At 42.1% G+C, this 21,229-nt stretch overlaps 1 protein-coding gene across 10 annotated transcripts in view; it reads left to right on the top strand.

Annotated features, from left to right (window-relative positions):
* The window catches only part of MAST2 (microtubule associated serine/threonine kinase 2), a 214,924-nt gene that overhangs the window by 174,035 nt on the left and 19,660 nt on the right, over positions 1–21,229 (top strand). For 7 of the 10 annotated variants that reach the window (XM_066269317.1, XM_066269314.1, XM_066269312.1 and 4 more), the window contains 5 exons: positions 8,967–9,042; positions 13,303–13,323; positions 15,049–15,127; positions 17,552–17,706; positions 19,644–19,719. In XM_066269317.1, coding sequence (XP_066125414.1) covers positions 8,967–9,042; positions 13,303–13,323; positions 15,049–15,127; positions 17,552–17,706; positions 19,644–19,719 — 407 coding nt within the window. Of the gene's footprint in view, positions 1–8,966; positions 9,043–13,302; positions 13,324–15,048; positions 15,128–17,551; positions 17,707–18,253; positions 18,289–19,643; positions 19,720–21,229 lie in introns of those variants that run through there. The other 3 variants (XM_066269315.1, XM_066269313.1, XM_066269321.1) reach the window with 2 other exon arrangements.

Raw genomic sequence — 21,229 nt, 5'->3', positions numbered from 1 at the left:
TACTCAGTCTGCTGAAGACCTGCGGTCAAGGCACATATGAGAAAGCAATCAATGAACAACTAAGGTGTCACAACGAAAAATTGATAATTGATGCTTCTCATCTCTCTCCGTTCCTGTCTGTCTGTCCCTATCTATCGCTCTCTCTGACTCTCCCTCTGTCTCTGTAAAAGATAGATAGATAGATAGATAGATAGATAGATAGATAGATAGGCTGTATCATCTTCTATACACACTAGCAACAAAAGAACATTCCTGTTGTTCTACATCTTTTTTTTATATATATATAATTTTTATTCATTTTGGGGAGGGGGGGGAGAGAGAGAGAGAGAGAGAGAGAGAGAGAAGGGGAGGAGCAGGAACCATCAACTCCCATATGTGCCTTGACCAGGCAAGCTAGAGTTTTCAACCGGCAACTTCAGTGTTTCCAAGTTGATGCTTTATCCACTGTACCACCACACGTCAGGCCCTGTTGTTCTACATCTTTACCAGCATTTGTTGCTGTCATTGTTTTGGAAAAGGTTTGTAGTGTTATCTGGTTTTTTCAATTTGTATACCTCTAACGATGCTGAACATCTTTTTCTATGCTTACTTGCTATCTGTTTATCTTCTTTGATGAGGTATCTGTTCAGATATTTGCCCATTTTTAAATCAGGTTTGTTTATTGTTGAAGTTTAAGTGTTCTTTGTATCTTTTAGATAACAGTAGTTTATCAGAGATGTTTTACAAATGTTTTCTTCTAGTCTATGGCTTGTTTTCTCATTCTCCCTTGCAGAGCAGATGTTTTTAATTTAATTTAATTTTAAAGTAACAGTAGGGGAGCTAGAGAGACAGACTCCTGTATGCACCCTGACTGGATTCACCCGGCAGTGCCTGTCCAGGGCCCATGCTTGAATCAGCCAAACTATCCTTAGCACTCAGGGCTGATGCTCAAACCAATGGAGTCACTGGCTGCGAGAAGGGGAGAGAGAGAGAAGGGGGAGAGGGAAGGGGAAAGAATCAGATGGTTGCTTCTCATGTGTGCCCTTCCCAGGGATTAAACCTGGGACTTCTGCACACCAGGACGATGCTCTATCCACTGGGCCAACTATACAGGGCCATAAATTTTTTAATTTTAATGAAGACAAGCTTATCAATTATTTCTTTCATGATCATGTCTTTGGTGTATCTAAAGTGCCATTGACATACTCAAGGTCATCAAGATTTTCCTATGTTCTAGAAATTTTATAGTTTTGGTTTAATGTTTAGGTCTATGATCCATTTTGAGTTAATTTTTATGAAAGTCTGTATCTAGATTTTTTCTTTTTGCATGTGAATGTCCAGTTGTTTTAACACTATTTGTTTAAAAAACTTTTGTTGTTGTATTGCTTTTGCTCCTTTGCCAAAGATCAGTTGACTACATTTATGTGGGCCACTTCCTTGCTTTGTTTGTTTGTTTGTTAGATTTTATTTATTAATTTTTTTTTTGTTTTGCTTTTTTTTTTTTTTAATTTATTCATTTTAGAAAGGAGAGAGAGAGAGAGAAACAGAGAGAGAGAGAAGGGGGAGAAGCAGGAAGCATCAACTCCCATATGTGCCTTGACCAGGCAAGCCCAGGGTTTCGAACCGGTGACCTCAGCATTTCCAGGTCAACGCTTTATCCACTGCGCCACCACAGGTCAGGCTCTTATTTATTAATTTGAGAGAGGAGAGAGAGAGAAAAAAAAAAAAGAGAGAGAGATGGGAGACACAGGGGGGAGCAGCAGGAAGCATCAACTCCCATATGTGCCATGACTGGGTAAACCCAGGGATTTCAATCTGCGACCTCAGCTTTCCAGGTCGACGCTTTATCCACTGCGCCACCACAGGTCAGGCCACTTCCTGGCTTTGTATTCTGTCTTTGTTCTGTTTCATTAATCTGTTTGTTCTTTTTCCAGTACTACACAGTCTTGATTAATGTAGCTTTATAGTCTAAGTCATGAAGTTTGGTAGTATCAGTCCTCCAACTTTGTTCTCCTTCAATATTGATTTGGTTATTCTGGGTCTTTTGCCTCTCCCTTTAAACTTTTGAATTAGTTTATCCATATCCACAAAATAACTTGCCGGGATTTTGATTGGGATTGCATTGACTATAGATCAAGTTGAGAAGAACTGAGATCTTGAAGTTATTGAGTCTTCCTATCAATGAATATGAACACTCTTCATTTATGTAGTTCTTTGATACGTTATATAGTTCACACATAGACTTTGTACATACTTTGAGTTATACCCAAGTATTTTCTTTTTGGAGGGTGGTAATATGTTTTTAATTTCAAATTCTATTTGTATATTGATAGTACATAATGTTGACTTTTGTATATATTAGCTTTGTATCTTGCACCTTTACTATAATTGCTTATTAGTTACAGGAAATTTTCTGTTGACGTTTTTCAGATTTTTCTACATAGGGTATTATATCATCCGTGAACAAAGACACAGTTTCCTCCTTTCTCAGTTTGTGTATCTTTTATTTCTTATTAGAACTCCCAGCAAAGCAGTGGTAAGAAGGTGCATTCATGCCGTTTTCTTGATCTTGCAGAAAAACTTCAAATTTCTCATCATTCAGTATGATGTTAACTTTAGGTTTTTATAGATGTTTTTTATTCAGTTGAGGAACCTCCCTTCTATTCCTAATTTGCTGAGAGTTTTCAAAATCATTAATGCATTTTGGGTTTTGTCAGATGCTTTTTCTTTATCTGTTGATATGATCATTTGATTTTACTTCTTTAGTCTGTTGATGTAATAGATTACATTAATTGATTTTCAGATGTTGAGCCTGCCTTGCATACTTGTGGTAAATCCCACTGGTTAGGGTATATAATTCCTTTTATGCATTGTTGAATTTGATTTGCTACTATTCTGTTCAGTATTTTGCATTTATGTTCATGAGAGATATTGATCTGTAGTTTTCTTATAATGTCTTTGCCTGGTTTTGATATTAGGATAATGGTGGCCTTGTAGAATAAGTAAAGAAGTTATTTCCTCTGTTTTTATGTTTGGAGAGATTGTGGAATAGAAAGTTGGTTCCTAAATGTTTGGTAGAAAATCAGTGAACCCATCTGGGCATGGTGCTTTCTGTTTGGAAGGTTATTAATTATTGATTAAATTATTAGGTATAAGACTATGTAGATTGTTCTTCTTGTGAGTTTTGGCAAGTTTTGTCTTTTAGGGAATTGGTCAATTTAATCTGGGTTTTCAAATTTGTGGGAATAGAGCTGTTCTTAATATTACTTTATTATACGTGTCAGGTCTGTGGATCTGTAGTGATGTCCCCTCTTTCATTTCTGATATTAGTGAAACATGTCTTCTCTTTTTTTCTTAATTAGACTGGCTAGAGGCTTATCTATTTTGTTGTTTTCTTTCTCTTCAGACTGTGTGTTTTTCCTTTTAGTATGCCTTACAGTTTTTGAAGACGAGTTCCTGTTGTTCCATGGCCTCACTAGCATTAGAGATTGTCCATTCTTTAGCCATTCTAGTAGATGTATATGAGTATCCCATTGACTTTTTTTTTTTTTTTAGCTGAGAGGAGGGGAGATAGGTAGACTCCTGCATGCACCCCGACCGGGATCCACCTGGAAACCCCATCTTGGGCCAATGCTTGAGTATCAAGCTATTTTTAGCACCTCTGGCTGTCATGCTCTGATGGAGCAATCCTTAGTGCCCAGGGCCAAGCTCTGTTGTGGGAGAGAAGGGGGTGGGGCAGGGAGAAGCAGATGATCACTTCTTTGTAGGCCCTGAACAGGAATTAAACCTGGATGTCCATATGCCAGGCTGATGCGCTGTCTACTGAGCCACTGGCCTGGGCCTCACTGAGGTTTTAATTTGCAATTCCCTATGACAGATGATGTTGAACAGCTTTTCTCATGCCTGTTTGCCACCTGTAAATCTTTTTTGGAGAGATGTCTATTCAAATTTTTCCCATTTTTTAATTATTTTTTTTATTGTTAAGAATTCTTTGTATATTTTGGATGCAGGTCTTTTACTGATACGTTTTACTAATATTTTTCCCAGTCTGTGGCTTGTCTTTTTTATTCTCTTATCAGTGTCTTTGGCAGAACAGGCATTTTTTAACTTTAACGCTGCCTGACTTACCAAAAATTTTTTTCATGTGTTTTTTGATAGCTAAAAAATTGTTGCCAAAACTAAGGTCTTTTTTATATTGTCTTCTAGAACATATAGAAGTTATATGTTTTGTGTTTTACATTTAAGCTAATGTTGCATTAAGATCATTTACACTAAAAAAAAAGAAAAGATCATTTATACTATCCATGTTGAGTTAATTTTATGAAAAGTAGTATCTAGATTTATTTTTTGTGATAGACCCACAGTTCTGGCACCATTTGTTGAAAAGACTACTCTTTCTCCATGTAATTAATTACATATGCTTTTTTTGTCAGTTTTAATCAACTATAGTTGCATTTGTCTGTTTCTGTGCAATCTCTTTGTTCCATTGATCTATGATTGTTCTTTCACTAATACCATACTGTTTTCATTGCTGTAGCTATATAGTGAGTCTTGAAGTCAAGTAGTGTCAGTCCTCCAACTTTGTTGTTCTTCAGCAATACTGTTGGCTATTCTCATTATTTTGCCCTTCCATATAAGCTTTAGAATCCATTGATCAATGTTCTTTTTTGTTTTTAGGTATTTTTACTTTAATTTATTGAGATGTCACTGGTTAATAAAATTTTGTTAAGTCATATTCTTAAATTAGCCCACTGGGATTTTGATTGAAGTTGCATTGAATCTATAGATCAAGTTGAGAAAAATTGACATTTTAATAATACTGAGTCTTCCAATTCATGAACATGCAATATCATCTCATTTATTTAGATCTTTGATTGCTTCAATCAGTTTCATCATTTATAGCATGTAGGTTTATACATAAATATATTAGATTTATACATAAGCATTTCATTTTATGTTAATATTAATTGTATTTTAATTTTAGTTACCAGTTTATAGCTGGTATAAAGGAAAGCAGTTGACTTATATGTTAACCTTATGTCCTTCAACTTTGTTATTTGATAATTGCTTATTAGTTGTTCCAGGAGTGATTTCTTTTTCTTGCTCTTTTGTTGATTTCTTTAATCAACATAGACAGTTATGTCATCTGCAGTTTTATTTCTTCCTTTCTAGCCTATTTACTTTTTATTTTATTTTCTTGTCTTATGCACCAACTAGGACTTCAGTAAGATGTTGAATAGAGTGGTGAAAGAGGGTACATATTTGCATTGTGCCCAGTCATTGAGGGGAGGCATCCAGTTTGTTACCATAAAGTCTGTTGTTAGCATTATGTCTTCTGCAGATGCTCTGGATCAAGTTGAGAGACTTTTCCCCTATACCTAGTTAGCTGAGGGTTTAGTCAAATGCCTTATCTCTGGTAACTAATACAACTTTGTGGTTTTTTTCCTCTTTAGTCTGTCAATGGGTAGATTATATTAATTGATTGATTGATTTTTATTTATTTATTTTTTTTTTTTTTTACAAAGACAGTCAGAGAGAGGAATAGATAGGGATGGACAGACAGGAACGGAGAGATATGAGAAACATCAATCAGTTTTTCATTGTGACACCTTAGTTGTTCATTGATTGCTTTCTCATATGTGCCTTGACCGTGGGCATTCAGCAGACCCAGTAACCCCTTGCTCGAGCCAGCGACCCTGGGTCCAAGCTGGTGAGCTCTGTCCAAGCCAGACGAGCCCGCACTCAAGCTGGCGACCTCGGGGTCTCAAACCTGAGTCCTCCGCATCCCAGTCTGATGCTCTATCCACTGCGCTACTGCCTGGTCAGGCTTAATTGATTTTTAAATATTGAATCAGACGTGCCTACCTGGAGTAAATTCTATTGGTTGTGGTATTATAATTTTTATACATTGTAAGATACTGGTCTGTACTTTTCTTTTAATGCTTTTATCTGGTTTTGGTGTTAATGTAATACTGGCCTCATGCGATGAGTTGGTTTTTCTGGCATGGCCAGCTCTCATCCTGAGTCATCTCATTCTCATAAAGTATCAGGTCCTGTCATAAATAGCAAAGACTTTCCTAACACTTGGAAAATTCCGAGTATTTAGAGGCTCACTCTAGGAACTGGAGATAAAGGCCACCATATTCTTTATTATGCAATAGTTGAGTATAGGATTCTAGTTTGGTAAGGTTTGTTTTTCTTTCTATAATTTAAAGATATTGCTCCATTGTCTTCTTGCATTGTTTTCAATGAGAAATCCACTATAATCTCATCTTTGTTCCTCTGTATATGTCATTCCCATTCCCTATCTACCATGCAGCTGCTTTTAAGATTTTTTTATTTTATCATGAGTTTTGAGCAATTTGAGTATAATGTACTTTGATATCATTTTATTCCTTTTTCTCATGTTTAGGATTTTGAGAGAGTCTTGGGTATGGGGGTTTATATTTTTTTCCTCCATAAAATTTGGAAAATTATCAGCCATTATTTCTTCAAATATGTTTTCGGTATTTCCCCACTCTCTTCTTCTTTAAGGATTTTTAGACTGCTTAAAGTTGTGTCACAGCTTATTGATGGTCTGTGTTTTTGTTTGTTTTTTGCAGCTATTTTCCTGTTAGTGTTAATTATTTCTGACATACGTTCTATGAATTCCTAGCTTTACCGTGAGCATCTGGAAGATTCTTCATATTCTACCCTCTAACCCAGTGGTAGTCAACCTGGTCCCTACTGCCCACTAGTGGGTGTTCCAGCTTTCATGGTGGGTGGTAGCAGAGCAACCAAAATATAAATAAAAAGATAGATTTAACTATAGTAAGTTGTTTTATAAAGATTTATTCTGTCAAACTTAGCAAAAATTTGACATAAAGTATTTGGTAAATAATTATTGTTACATGCTTTAACTTGTTGTAACTCTGCTTTATAAATTTTATAAAGTAAAGTTACTTCCCTACTTTATAAATCACCATTACTGTGGAACCGGTGGTTAGAAAATTTTACTACTAACAGAGATACAAAAGTGGGTGGTAGGTATAAAAAGGTTGACCCTGCTCTAACCAGTACCACCTCTGTTCCTTGGAAGGCCAATCATTGAAGGAAAGTCATGTCCAGGATTTCCTTGAGGCGTTAGCTGGGTAGTTTTGGGAACTAATAAAAAGTGTCTAGTTTTATATTCAATAATCAAACTGAGGATATATGTTAATCCTTGAGATGAAACTATTAAAAAAAAAGATTTTTTTTTAAGGCCTTAATAATTCTAAAGAGGCCTGATCCTATTAAGTCCTGGCTAACAAAACAACTGCTCTGAATCACATCTCTTACACCTGCTTGCTTGTGCTAGCCAGAAGATGGGAACAGATTATAGAACATAGGCCTAATGCACAGCATGGAAAAGCCAGAGTTGGTACTAGGCTGAGTACCTATTTACTGCAAAGGTTGTGCACTGAAAGTCCCAGAGAAGGGGATGAGTGAAAGCTGAAAATGCCTCTTCCTTATTAGTTCTCCCAAAGAGAGTGCCTTTATAAGATTGATACAGTTGCTGCATAGGGTTGTTAGGCATTGTTTGAGAGCCTGGTTTTTCTTGGATCAGTACTGTAAGGTATTTTCTGCTGAGGAAGAAAGAAGGACGTAGCCATCAAGTGTGGACTAGCGAAAGCTTTATTTTAGAGCGCTCCGAGCGAAGTTCACTGGTCTGCAAGACAGGGGCCAGGGAAGTCGCGAAGCTTCTCCCGCCCAGGGGATAATTTATAGCGTTGGTAGGGTGGTGGTGGGTGGTGAAATTTCATTGGCTGGTAGACAGTTGTTCTTTTTCAAAATTCTCCTGGGCCGTTTCTTTTGGCGGGCATGGGTGTGGGTGGTTCTGGCCAAAGTCCCTGGACCTGGTTCTCCATGTGACTTTCCCCCATTGCCAACCAACCTCACAGGTACAGAAAAACATTAAGTGCTACCAGACCCTGTTGGATGGAGAATAATGGGAAACAACTGGGCAGCTTCATGGCACCTTGGAACATCTATACCCTATACAGGACACAAACTGTTGAAGAAAAAGCCAAGGCATGCTGAACCATCAGGGCCCTGGTTGTGACACTTTCTCATAGTCAGTGTTGGTTCACAGTTGAGCACAGAAGTAAGGGGGGGGGGGGGGGGGACAGGGATTGGCTGAGTGATCAGCACATCACGGCATATAGTGCTTACTTTGACATGGCTTTTTAGATAGAAACACATTGTCAGCTTCTGCCAGCTATGGACACCTAATAACCAGCCCCCAGCTGGAAGTTAGGCCAGAGAAGTGTAGCAGGCTAAGGTTTGAGAACTGCTGTGACGAGTGTAAAGGTAAGCACACAGTTTTGTTCGAAGCTTCTGAGCTGTAAGTTAACACGCTACAGGAGGTATGTGAAAACTAATAAAGAGATGGGGGTAATGCCTACACTGTGAGGAGGTTGGGTCTGCTTTTCAGTCTTGGGGACCCTGTATATGGACTCTTTTAAAGAACACTGCTATTCTAAGTCCCCACTTGATAATTTGTTTCCCTTAAGCACACGTTTCTGGGTTAGCCCCATGGATTCATTGTGCAGAGAGATATATGTGCAAGAGGCTTTTGAATCAGGAGTCTTGTTGCCCTGAGAGAAATGTTTGCGTATTTGGCCATTCTATCTGTACTAAATGAGTTCTTCAAGTCTAAAAGTTGGGTTAACTCAGCTAGGCATAATGGAACATGAGGCATTCCTAGAAGGGCAGGAAATTGGTGATGTTGGATCTAGAATGGAGGTCTGGGAGTCAGCGATGGTTAAAGGCAACTTGAGAAAAGGGAGAAAACTCTGGGCTGCCAAACTTTTACCAAGAAAGAATCATTAAACTAATGGTGGGCTGAAAAAAAATAACCCTATGTGCTCATTGCCGGTGCTAGGGGAAGATTTCTTCCCTAAAGGTTGTCTCAATCCACTTCAGCAGCAAACGTCACAAAGGGTTTATTTTCCTTCCCCCATCTGCAGGTAACAGTCCTTTGGACAGCCCCCGGAATTTCTCTCCAAATGCTCCTGCTCACTTTTCCTTTGTTCCTGCCCGTAGGTAAGTTGATAGAAAACCTTCTGTGTGATTAAATGTGTGGCACTTGCATGAATGTCGGCTAACGTCAGCTTCCTCCTTGGAGGCACTGCCCTTCCAAGTGTGTTACCTTGGGCTACTAACCACCATTTGTTTTCCTCACACAATTCAAGTTTTGCTTTTTTTATGCTCTAGGTATTTGCATTTGAATTTTTGAGTGGTCAAGTAGATATTAGCCATGGATTTATTTTTATAGTTCTAAGCACAAGTCCCTGATTTCCTGAGGGGTGTGTTCCAAAACATACTCTTTTTTTTTTATTTATTTATTTATTTATTTATTTATTTATTTATTTATTTATTTTGTATTTTTTCGAAGTTAGAAGCTGGGAGGCAGAGAGACAGACTCCTGCATGCGCATTACCGGGATCCACCCAGCAAGCCCACCAGGGGGCAATGCTTTACCCATCTAGGGTGTTGCTCTGGTTGCAGCCGGAGCCATTCAAGTGCCTGAGGCAGAGGCCACAGAGCCATCCTCAGCGCCTGGGCCAACTTTGCTCCCATGGAGCCTTGGCTGCGGGAGGGGAAGAAAGAGACAGAGAGGAAGGAGAGGGGGAGGGGTGGAGAAGCAGATGGGTGCTTCTCCTGTGTGCCCTGGCTGGGAATTGAACCCAGGACTTCCACATGCCAGGCTGATGCTCTACCACTGAGCCAACCGGCCAGGGCCCCAAAACATACTCTTGATTGAGAGCTGTTCCTAACATGATCAGTGAGAAAGAAAATGGGTTCTCTTACCAGAAGGACCCAAAATTACATTTTTACTCCTCTAACTCAGCCAGTTCCAAGGACCTGGAAGAGTTCTTACATAGCTCATCTCCTTGGGGATACAAAGACTAGCAGATCTTCACTTATCCTCCCATGCATTTAGGAAGATTTAGGAATATTACAGAGACATTCTTATATTCCTCCTCACATTTTAAATCTTTGAAAGTGGTATAAATTTCTCTCTGGCACATGACAGCAGTCCTGACAGCTCGGCTCGTTGCCGGGGTATCACCTGCTCCCTGGAGAAATACAAGCAGACTAAAATGAGTCCATCCAAACTACATACCAAAGCTCCATATACAAATGACTTACTTTTCAGAATATTTTCTAAAATTACTTCTTGGAAAAGTTCATGTTCTTTGATTTTATTTTTAATTTTTAAAATATTCTTTGTTACTGTCAGTCTCTGTCATTAGGTCCTCCAGAAGATTATGGCTCTAGATTTGGAAAAATAACCATGTGTGTTAAACAGATTTAATGAACAGAGAATGATGTATACAGCTGGACCCAAAATTCTATTCTGAGACTATTATTTATTTATTTTTGTTAAAGATTTTATTTACTGATTTTAGAGAGAGGAGAGTGAGCGAGCGAGGGAGGGGATAGGAAGCATTAACTCATAGTTGTTGCTTCTTGTATGTGCCTTGACCAGGCAAAGACCAGGGTTTCAAAACAGCGACCTCAGCATTCTAGGTTGACACTTGATCCACTGCGCCACTACAGGTCAGGCATACTTAGACTATTTTTTAAAAAGAGATGACAGAAAAAAAGTAGCTTCCTTGAAATATCATTAATTCACTATTCAAATGACAACCAATTAGCAATCCACCCCCTTCCTCTTTAGAATTCTGTGTAGCTGAAAAGACATGGACGGGTTGGGAGAAGTTTGATGGCTGATTTGGGTGCTTCTTCTGCCCAGTTGCCTTATTCTGAACAATTATCTGAGTTTGTCTCAAGGACTCATCTCTCCTACCCTGTGTAACTTCCAGTTAGTTAGCAGAGGGTCCTGGTAGGAACCCTTAACAGTGTAGGAACAGGCTGTATTTGTGCATTTGTTTTCCCAGCCTTGCTGGGAAGTCCTACTTATCTCAGACTTCCTGCTTTGACTGTGTGTGAACTACAGCCTCAGATTAGGCCTGAGCTGGAACCGTGAGGTCTGTGGCTGATCTCTATAAGTAGCATTGAGTAATTTCTCATTTATTTAATAAATATTTACTGAACACCCAGTATACCCAGGCCCTATGCTAGATACTTAGTTATATAGTGGTAGCAAAATAGACATCACTTCTATTTTCTTGAAACTTTGTAGACTGAGTAGAGCCTGTGTAGTTGTTCTTCCCTTTGTAAGGAATACTGTTCCCTCAGATCTTCACTTAGTTAATGCATTCTTGCCTTTTCTTTCTTATCTGACATGTCAGGTCCTCAGAGAGGCCTTTCCTAACCATGCAATATAAAGGAGCCCCCTTGTCGTTCTCCATCAAATTATCCATTTTTATTTTCAGGCTAGTACTTTCCATAACCTGGTATATTTTTATTTGCTTATTTTCTCAATGCCCTCAACAAGAACCAAAGTATCTTTAATAAAGATACCTTAATATGTTGAAAACTGTCTCCTGGTATAAAATGAGCAATCGTGCTTATTGATTGAATGAGTGGTGGGTAAGAATAATCCACAAGCAAACAAATACATAGTTAAAAACTGTAGCGAGCCTGGCCTGTGGTGGCACAGTGGATAAACCTTCAGCCTGGAATGCCAAGGTTGTCGGTTCGAAACCCCGGGCTTCCCTGGTCAAGGCACATACCACAAGCAAGCAATGAACAACTAGCCTGAAACAACTATGAGTTGTTACTTCCCATTCCATGCTCCCCTTTCTCTCCTGTCTCTGTGAAATCAATAAAGTATTTAAAACAAAAACAAAACTGTGGCGAGTGCCTTGAAGGCAAATAACATGATGCTGCATGAAGGTATAGGAAGGGAATGGGGCTGGAGAATCTAGGCTGGGTGGTCAGGCCAGGCCTCTCTGGAGGATTGGCTTAAGCTAAGACCTGGAAGATAAGAAAGAGCCTGCCATGTTGGGAATGATGACACAAGTGTGTAGACCATTCCAGGCAGATAGAATAGCATGGTCCATTGGTGCCCTTGTGTCTGCTTCATTCCCTGGGTTTTAGGAGTAGGATCAGCCAAGAGGCTTTGCATCCTGGTAGTACTACTGAAATCCAAACAGATCTGTGTTAGGTGACATGAAGTTTGAGTCATAGGCATGGAACAGGAACCCTGGGCCGTCCCCTATAGACCTACTAGGAAAGCAGCTAGGTATTAATATAGGTGTGGAGGAGGATTTCAGCACTGATAAAGTACTTAGGAATTGTGTTTCCTAGATTACTGAGGTCAGGCTTGAGCCTTATAGGATGATGTTAGTTTGGAATATTACACAAAAGTCAGATTTAATGACATACTAAGGATAGACCTATCAATCCTACAATTTTTTATTTTTTTATTTTTTATATTTTTCTTTTTTTTTTTTTGCACCTTTCTGAAGCTGGAAACAGGGAGAGACAGTCAGACAGACTCCCGCATGCGCCCGACCGGGATCCACCCCGCACGCCCACCAGGGGCGACGCTCTGCCCACCAGGGGGCGATGCTCTGCCCATCCTGGGCGTCGCCATGTTGCGACCCTCCTGGGTGTCGCCATGTTGCGACCAGAGCCACTCTAGCGCCTGGGGCAGAGGCCACAGAGCCATCCCCAGCGCCCGGGCCATCTTTGCTCCAATGGAGCCTTGGCTGCGGGAGGGGAAGAGAGAGACAGAGAGGAAGGCGCGGCGGAGGGGTGGAGAAGCAAATGGGCGCTTCTCCTGTGTGCCCTGGCCGGGAATCGAACCCGGGTCCTCCGCACGCTAGGCCGACGCTCTACCGCTGAGCCAACCGGCCAGGGCTTTTATATTTTTCTGAAGCTAGAAACGGGGAGAGACAGTCAGACAGACTCTCGCATGTGCCCGACCGGGATCCACCCGGCACGCCCACCAAGGGCGGAGCTCTGCCCACCAGGGGGCGATGCTCTGCCCCTCCGGGGCGTCGCTCTGCCGAGACCAGAGCCACTCTAGCACCTGGGGCAGCGGCCAAGGAGCCATCCCCAGCGCCCGGGCCATCTTTGCTTCTATGGAGCCTTGGCTGCGGGAGAGGAAGAGAGAGACAGAGAGGAAGGGGGGGGGTGGAGAAGCAAATGGGCGCTTCTTCTATGTGCCCTGGCCGGGAATCGAACCTGGGTCCCCCACACGCCAGGCCGACGCTCTACCGCTGAGCCAACCGGCCAGGGCCCAATCCTACAGTTTTACTTCAAACTACACAAGTTTCTAAGCAGAAGGTTTGCCTTTGCCAAGCTCAACCAAATGCCAGGGGTTAAACAGATCAGTTTCTTTGGTTCCCTTTGATTCTCACTATAATATGTCTCTTTTCACTACAGCCATGGCCACAGAGCAGACAGGTAATAGCGGATGTGATGGGGTGAGGGGCTGGGAAACTGCTATGCATGGCCAGACAAAATGGTTTTGTGCTTGGTGAGAACTGGTTGTGATGAGTCTTCTCTGACCGTGGGTGGTAACATGTTGCCTTTCATAACTAGCAGAGAGGCCCTAAGAGAATCTCCTCTGCCTGCTGGAACCGAGGCTCAGCTCATAGGCTTGGAGGCAGGAATTGCTAAATATATAGTTTAAAGCTTCTGAGCCTAGGAACAAGTCACTCTTATTCCCATAGCTTTCCTCAGTTGCCCAATGAGATAATCAGGGAAAGGAAATGAAGGTATCCTATATTGGCATTTCTTTTTGACTCTGGTGGTCCGAAAATGCTTGCCATGCAATTGGTTTCCATTTCTAACCAAGGAAGGAGAAATCACCCGTGAAAAGATGTTTTTCACAAGAGTTTGGGAAATTCCTCCCCGTTAGACTAGCCCCATCTTTGCTGAGCTGTTTTCCTGGAACTAACTTGCTTTCTTGTGTGAAGTTCCCGGGACAAAACAAAGAGGTCAGAAAGAACATCATGTCTGAGCAGTCTCCTAGATGTTTCTTTGCCTCAGAGACTAGGTTCCAGCAGAGCTGGCTGAGTGGCATGAAGTTTGAATCATGTGCATGAGGCATGGAACCCTGGGCGGTGCCCCTTACAGAGCACAGTGGGAAAAGGTGCTAGGTCTTGGTGGGGGTGGGGAGGAATGCTCTTCCTCTCCTTTCCTCCCTGTACCCCCCCTTAACTGTGAATCCTGGAATAAATCACCCAAATTTGTGGGTCTTAGTGTGTTCCCTGAAGATAGAGATTATTGAACTTCTAAAGATCCTCCATTTCTAATGGGGTTCTGTAGGTAGCAGCAAAGAATCTATCTTTTCTTAAACTTCCACCAGAGCAGGCCACACCCCCAAGTTCCACAAGAAAGAACACTTGTGTTATAGCACATCCACAGTCTAGGAAAGAATTACTTGTTCATATTATAAAAGCTTTAAACCAGATATCGCTTGATTTTTCTTTTTTTACAGCAAAACACATAACTGTGTTGCTCTATGTTGAGAACTCAAGGGTGCGTCTTTCCAAGAGCAGCAGGAAGCCTGTCCCCAAAGCCTTGTGTATAGCCAAGGCTATGCCGCCTCACTCCTGTTCATAAATTACTGTCACTTTTTGGCAAACATTCTCAAAGACTGGTTTTGTGGTTCCCACTGGATTCTAGGTAGTCTTTGACTATTAGCGATCGACTGATTCATACTGAGACCCCGATGGTGGTCCACTTCTTCCTTGTCAACCCAGTGGCCTGGGGAAGACCAAAGAGTGCTCCACATGGAGCCTTCAAAAGTGGAGTGACTGCGTTTCAGTGTCAGTTCTTTCCTTGTGCGGATAGCCTTCAGCTGGTGTCTGCTCTCATTGCTTCTCTAAGTGAATAAGTTGAGAGTTTAAAGATTTTTATTCCAAACGACAGATGTTCTCATCTGTTATCAGAGTAATCAATGTCATGAACTCCTTTATAGTCAGAGATGTCTGTCTTTGCAGTGGAAAACACAAAATAGGCCCATGTTGGAGAGAGACGTGCAAGCATGTACTGGACTAAGCAGTGCTGCCTTGAGACAAGGAAGTGAACCAGCGCTGAAAACACTGCTGATGGAAAGACAGGCAGATCCTAGGCTCAGGGTGGGATCCTGTACAGACCGCCTAATAGTCTTTTCTTACATAGGACTGATGGACGGCGCTGGTCTTTGGCCTCTTTGCCTTCTTCAGGCTATGGAACCAATACTCCTAGCTCTACTGTCTCAGTAAGTAGCCAAATCCGTGACCATACCTCCTTCACCCTTAGAAAATACTTCCCTACACATTATTACTATCTATCCCTACAGTGCTGTAAAGTGGTTTTCAACTTTTCCTTTAAAGCCAAACACAGAGAGGTTGCTTAGGATGAGATGGAGTGGGCCAGAGGGCTGGTGGCCCTTCACAGGCATAGCCAGATCGATTTAAAAAGAAAAATGCCTTTAAAAAGAATTAGCCGGCATGCTCTCTGCATATCAGTTATTCCTGGTGGAATCAGAGGAAGACTTAAGAATAGAGTTTTGCTTTGCCAATGAGGCCAGGCAGTGCAGCTCCTAAACATGGTTCCCCTATTCTCCCCACCTTATTTCTAAAACTACAACTAAGAGCAGATCATCCCTTCCATGTCCCAAAGGCCTGATAGACCTCCCTCCTTCTTTTTTACTTTCAAAAAAAGGGGAGGGGGGTGTATTCGGGAGACACTAGAATCTATGTAAACACAATAAATAAAATAGGGGGGAAGGGTGATTATTATTTGGTATTTAAATTTGGTGTGTCTCGGGCCCATCTCTAAAATTTCTAGTTATACTTTCTTTAGAGCAGGTTTTAGCCTAAAACACAAATGTCCCAATTGTCACTATGCACAATTGACCCTAAAATGAGTCTTCTTCATTAAGCAACTCTTAATTGAAGCCAGGATGTCAGGGTTGGCAAACTTGTTTGGTGAAGGGCCAAATATTAAGTACTGAAGGCTTTGCAGGCCATGTAAAATGAGACTACAGACTGGGTGACCTGTTCCCTGTGTCTTCCACCATTCTTCAGGTCTTCTCAGCTCACTTTGTCTGTGTTCATGAAGCTCAAGTAGCTAAAAAGAGTATCGTTTTCTCCCTTGACCTCGATGTTACTCTTAAATTAATCCAAAGATCTCATTGGTTTTTTGGCAGCTCTTAAGTTTCAGATCTTTCCTTATTGAATACCTTTCTTCATAATCCTTTACTCAAGCAGGTGATTTTTAAGACCCAAGGTAAGAGTCACCTATTAAATATGTATATATTCTTTTTTTTAAAAGAATGTTTTGATTTTTTTAGAGAGAGGGAAGGAGAGAGTAGGAGAGAGAGACAGGAACATCTGTTCCTTATATATGCCTTGACTGAGGATCAAACTGGCAACCTCTGTAGTTCGGGATGATGCTCTAACCCAGCCAAGGCAAAGATGTAGATATTTTATTCAATAAATTTTATAAACTCAACAGATTATTCCAGCTTATTTTATTGCAATACTTTAACAATTTTGATTCATGTTAGCTGTAGTTGGGTGAGGATACTTTTTGAAATTTCTATCCAAATTATTTATAAAAATGTGGCCAAGAGAGATCCCTGTGGAGACTTTTAACTGGCTGTTCACAACTTCATGTATTATAGCATTCCATGAGAGAAGTATGCACTGTTAAGTAAAAAAAAACACACACACACAGAAAACGGATTTTTCACTTGATATTGAGGCTTACGTTGGCAACATAGTTCTCAGTGTGGGCTACAGTTTTAACTTTGAGTAGATTTAGATTATTTCAATCTCAGATTCTCAACTGGTGGTAGACTTACTTGCCTGGGCTCTTGCCAGTCTTGTCAGGTACAGGGGAAGCTTACTGGTCCTGGCACTGAAGGGGCTGCTGCAGCAATGGCTCCATCTGTAGGATGCCAAGAGTAGCACAGCTTACTCCCTCAGTGTTCTATGGCAATAGGCAGTGGGCTCTTGTCCAGAGCCTTAGTCAATGAGCAGTGTTTTCAGATCAAGTCTAATCTTTTAGAAATGTAAAAGTAATCTAGATCTAAAAGTCATTTTCTTCCGCGCTGGGTTTTCATGCCTGCTGGTGTCCCTAGAGTCGGCACAGCCTTCACAGCCACTGCATAGCCAGTTGTCCTCCAAATGCTAGCCAGAAGGAAACAGTGCCAACCATCCCAAGGGAAGGGCTCTCCCCAGGTTGTAGAAGGGAAATCAAGGGGATGTCATTTGTAGTCTGAGTGTACAAATTTCCTGAGCCAGAAAGAATGGCTTATTAATTACTTGCCATTCCAACTAGCCAAAGCTTCATTCAGGGCAAAGGCTGTGTGCAGAAAAATCTGCTTTTTGCCACCTGAAGAAGCTCGCTAGATAGTTATGGTGCTCTTGTATCACATGGCCATCTGGGTCCATCTCTGCAAGGCTTGTGGAGGACTCCAGTGTCTTGGCTTTGTCAGGACTGAGGGCCTGGAGGGCTAGAGATGAACGGGATCATGCACAGGGGAGGCTAACAAGAGCAATGGGAAGAAGGCCTGCTATGGGTTGACTTTGAATTTACATTGACTGGGAAGTCCCTAACCTTTTTCAGTTCTTCTTCATTCCTGGACTGCCCTTGGGCATGTCTTTAATGCTGTTCTTTAATGTCTCCCCTATAGTCATCATGCTCCTCACAGGAAAAGCTGCACCAGCTGCCCTTCCAGCCTACAGCCGATGAGCTGCACTTTCTGACAAAGCATTTCAGCACAGAGAGTGTACCAGACGAGGAGGGACGGCAGTCCCCAGCCATGCGGCCCCGTTCCCGCAGCCTCAGGTGAGGGGTGCACTCTCTGCTCACTGAGCCCTGGGACTGTGGAGCTCAGTTTATTTGCACAGTGCAGGAGTCAGCAAGCTTACTCAATAAAAGGCAAGATAATAAATAATTTAGGCTTTGCAGGCCGTATAATCACTATGGCAACTATTTAAATCTGTTGTTATAGTGTGAAAACATCCTCAGACATTGTATAAGCTTTATTTACAAAAACAGGCAGTGGGCCATACTTTGGCTCCCCCTGGCATAGCACGTTGGCACAGCTTGATGTGAAGTGAAGCTCAAGCTTTTTTGGTTTTGGATACAGCTCAACTCATCTGAAGATGCTGTCAGGTGGTCCCCCTCTTTCTCCCTTTGAAAGGAGTTGGCAGTAGAAGTGTACTGTAGAGTCCACTCAGTAAAACGAGAGTAATAGCACCCATTCCCTGGGAGCAGATCCCAGAGGCCACATTGCTGCTCAGGACACTTGTGGCTGACTTGGGGGAGAAGCCCGTTTCAGAAGCAGAGTTAAATGCTCATCTGACTCTATCTCATTTCCCTGAATTTACAGGTCTTATCAAACCAAACCTTAACAGCTGATTAAATGTGAGTTCCTTAAATTAACTGACTCCTCTTTTTGGTATTATCTGATAAAACTGTGCCAAAATTTCAGGTTAAGGAAGAGGATATGAATTAAAATGAACGTGGCTTTTCAAAAAAATTTTACTGACTTTATTGGGGGACATTGGTTAATTAAATTATATAGGTTTCAAATGTGTAATTCTATAGACCATCATCTGTATATTGTATTGTGTGAAAAGGAGCGTGGATTTAATGTCTGAGCTCAGCTTCCCAAGATCTCAGGAAATAGTGAATTGGCTAACATGCTCAGGGCGGGGGCCCAGAGGAGCAGTGCCTCCAGGGACAATCCCTCAGGTAAAAGTGGCACTGTGTGTGTTGGGGAGTGAGCTGAGCCAGACTACAGACTGATTCAGGTTCAGGGGTTGATGAAGACGACCAAGACTACAGTGTCAAGGGTCCAGAATATAAATGAGTGAATGTGGAGTGTGAGTCCCAGTGCCTTTCTTTGTCTCACCCGGAGGAACGCCTGAATCTGGGTGCTCCCACAATCCATACAGAGTAAAGTATACCTTTTAGGCCATCTGAGATTGAGAGGACTACAGTACGCCAGGGAAATCCCTTCTGTAGTACTCTTAAAATACTTGGTAACATGCATCGATGCAGTAGGCAGACCATGGTCCACTTTAGGGGAGAAAGGCAGAGAGAAATAGTTCTGAACCTACCTCAACTTGGATCACAGGCACCAAACTGGGCACAGTACAAGTAACCATTCAGTTGTGTGGCTCTAACTTTGAAATCCTTAAGGGGAATATAACCACATGTTATCCAAAGGCGAAGTTTACATAGATGACCCAGACCTGTAGCTCACTACAGGCTAGATCGCCTCATTCATCCCTCAGGTCAGAGTCTGAGTCAGCCCCATTGACTGGAGGTTGTTTGGAAAAATATATAGGTATATACTGTCTTCCTCTGGTTGTTTTGGTGGTGGTTTGATTTTGATTCCTAGAACATGCTGAGTACACCCGACTGCACTGGCCCAGAAGAGAAGACCCAGAGTCCTGTTGTGGGGGAGATCACCCTAAGAAAGCCACCAGTAGACTTAGGATTGGTCTCCTCCTTTGCAGCCTTTTCAGGCCCTGGCACAGGTCTTGTAAAAGCCAGGTTCTTATAGGAAGGTAGCTTACCTCCAGATGGCATCATTTTGAGCTGAATAAGGTATGCTAGCAGCTCTAGGAATAGGAAGGCTCTGGAACTCAGCACTCATTACGGTGGAAGTATGCGTACTGGGGACAGTGGGTGGGCTCAGGGTTTCAGGATGGGCATTTTTTCTCGAAAGTTCCATGGCACTGAACTAACACATTTGTTTCTTTCTTATTTAGTCCTGGACGGTCCCCAGTTTCCTTTGACAGTGAAATAATAATGATGAATCATGTATACAAAGAAAGGTTCCCAAAGGTAAGGATCCATTTTAAAGGAGACTGGTAATGCCTCTGAAGAAGGCTGCCTACAGCCAGCCCCAGTGGGAGCACTGGGGTGAGGGGGTGGCGTGCTGTCCCCAGAGGTAATCAAGAAGAACAGAAAGGTACCAGAAGGGGGAGGAGGATACAAGGACAAGGGCTTCCAGACTGCTGAGAAAGAGGAAGGCGCAGAGGACTATGGGTTTAGAGATTATACTTGCAGGGTCTCTGTTTCACCACTCCCTGGAGGGAGAGGTATTTAGCGAGAAATGTCAAAAAGGAATCCCACCATGTATTAGTGAGGAAGGAACGAACTGGAGACCTTGTTTCTCACCACATACATCAGGATTGACAAGTCCAGGTTCCCCCAGAATGGGATGTGCCCTCTGAGAGCACCTTTGTTTATACAAATTTTATAAGTACCACTTCATTGCTGGGCACCAGAGAGTGCACAGATAGGTCTGCTGGACTGGTGCAGTAGGCCAGAGGGAGCTATAATGTGCGAGACAGATCTCAGAGTTACTCACATTTGGATTTGTGTTTTCAAGCAGAAAAATGCTGAGGGAGGAAAGGAGGTTACTATCCTGAGCTAGTTGAGAAATAGTCTTCACACAACTGCAGTTTGGCCATAAACCTCCTTGTACATGGAACTAAGATCTAGCTTCCTATTTGCATTTCTTTTTGAACACTACATGCCAATATGCTGAGACCTGGCCACCTAGTGGCGGGTCCTGTTCCTGTAGAACACAGCCAGCCCTGCCTGACAGAGAGCCAGGGCACTGAGTGGGCTTCTGGCCATGACGGTAGGGAGGGAGAGTCCTCAGCCTCCTTCGTCCTCGGTGTAGACCTCCCTGGATCTACCTGTTCATCGGTGTCTAGGGTCTGCAGTGTGTGGTTCGCTGCTCCTCTAGAGACTGTTCTTTTTCTAGACTCAGGTACAGTGTCCTGGACTCCTGGGTGGCCTAGGGAGAAGGTGTGCTGCCCATGCTTCCCCCCTGACGTGCACTGGGAAGCACAGCAGTAAGGAGGGCACAGATTCTGGAACCAGACGGGCTGAGTTCAGATCTGCTTCTGCCATTTACTAGCTGTATAGCCCTGGGCAGAGTATTTAATGCTCTGAGCTTTATTTGCCTCACCTGTGATTTGGGATAATAAGAGTATCTATCTCATAGGGAGTTTTTCAAGATTAATGAACATTAAGCTTTCATAACTGTGCCCAGGGCTTAGTGAGCACTCAGTAAGTATGAGCTATTGCTTCCCTTCTGCCCTGTGGTCTATGCCTTCTAGCCTTGGAGAATAAGAGCAAGAAAGAGGGGCAAAGTGCACAGCTAGGAAATCATATGTTATGCTTGGTCCTTTATAAAGAAGTTTGTGAATGTGTAGTGTTTAGAAATGTATCTCATCTTTCTTCCTCTTCATGTACTTAGTGTCGTATGTCATTCTAGCATTGCATGTTTGTGGTTTATGTGTAGGTCTCCAAGTCATTCGTGTAAGATGAACTGTTTTGT

The sequence above is a fragment of the Saccopteryx bilineata genome, chromosome 3, assembly GCF_036850765.1.
Source record: "Saccopteryx bilineata isolate mSacBil1 chromosome 3, mSacBil1_pri_phased_curated, whole genome shotgun sequence".
Classification (NCBI taxonomy): Eukaryota; Metazoa; Chordata; class Mammalia; order Chiroptera; family Emballonuridae; genus Saccopteryx; species Saccopteryx bilineata.
This window is presented reverse-complemented; position numbering and strand designations above follow the sequence as displayed.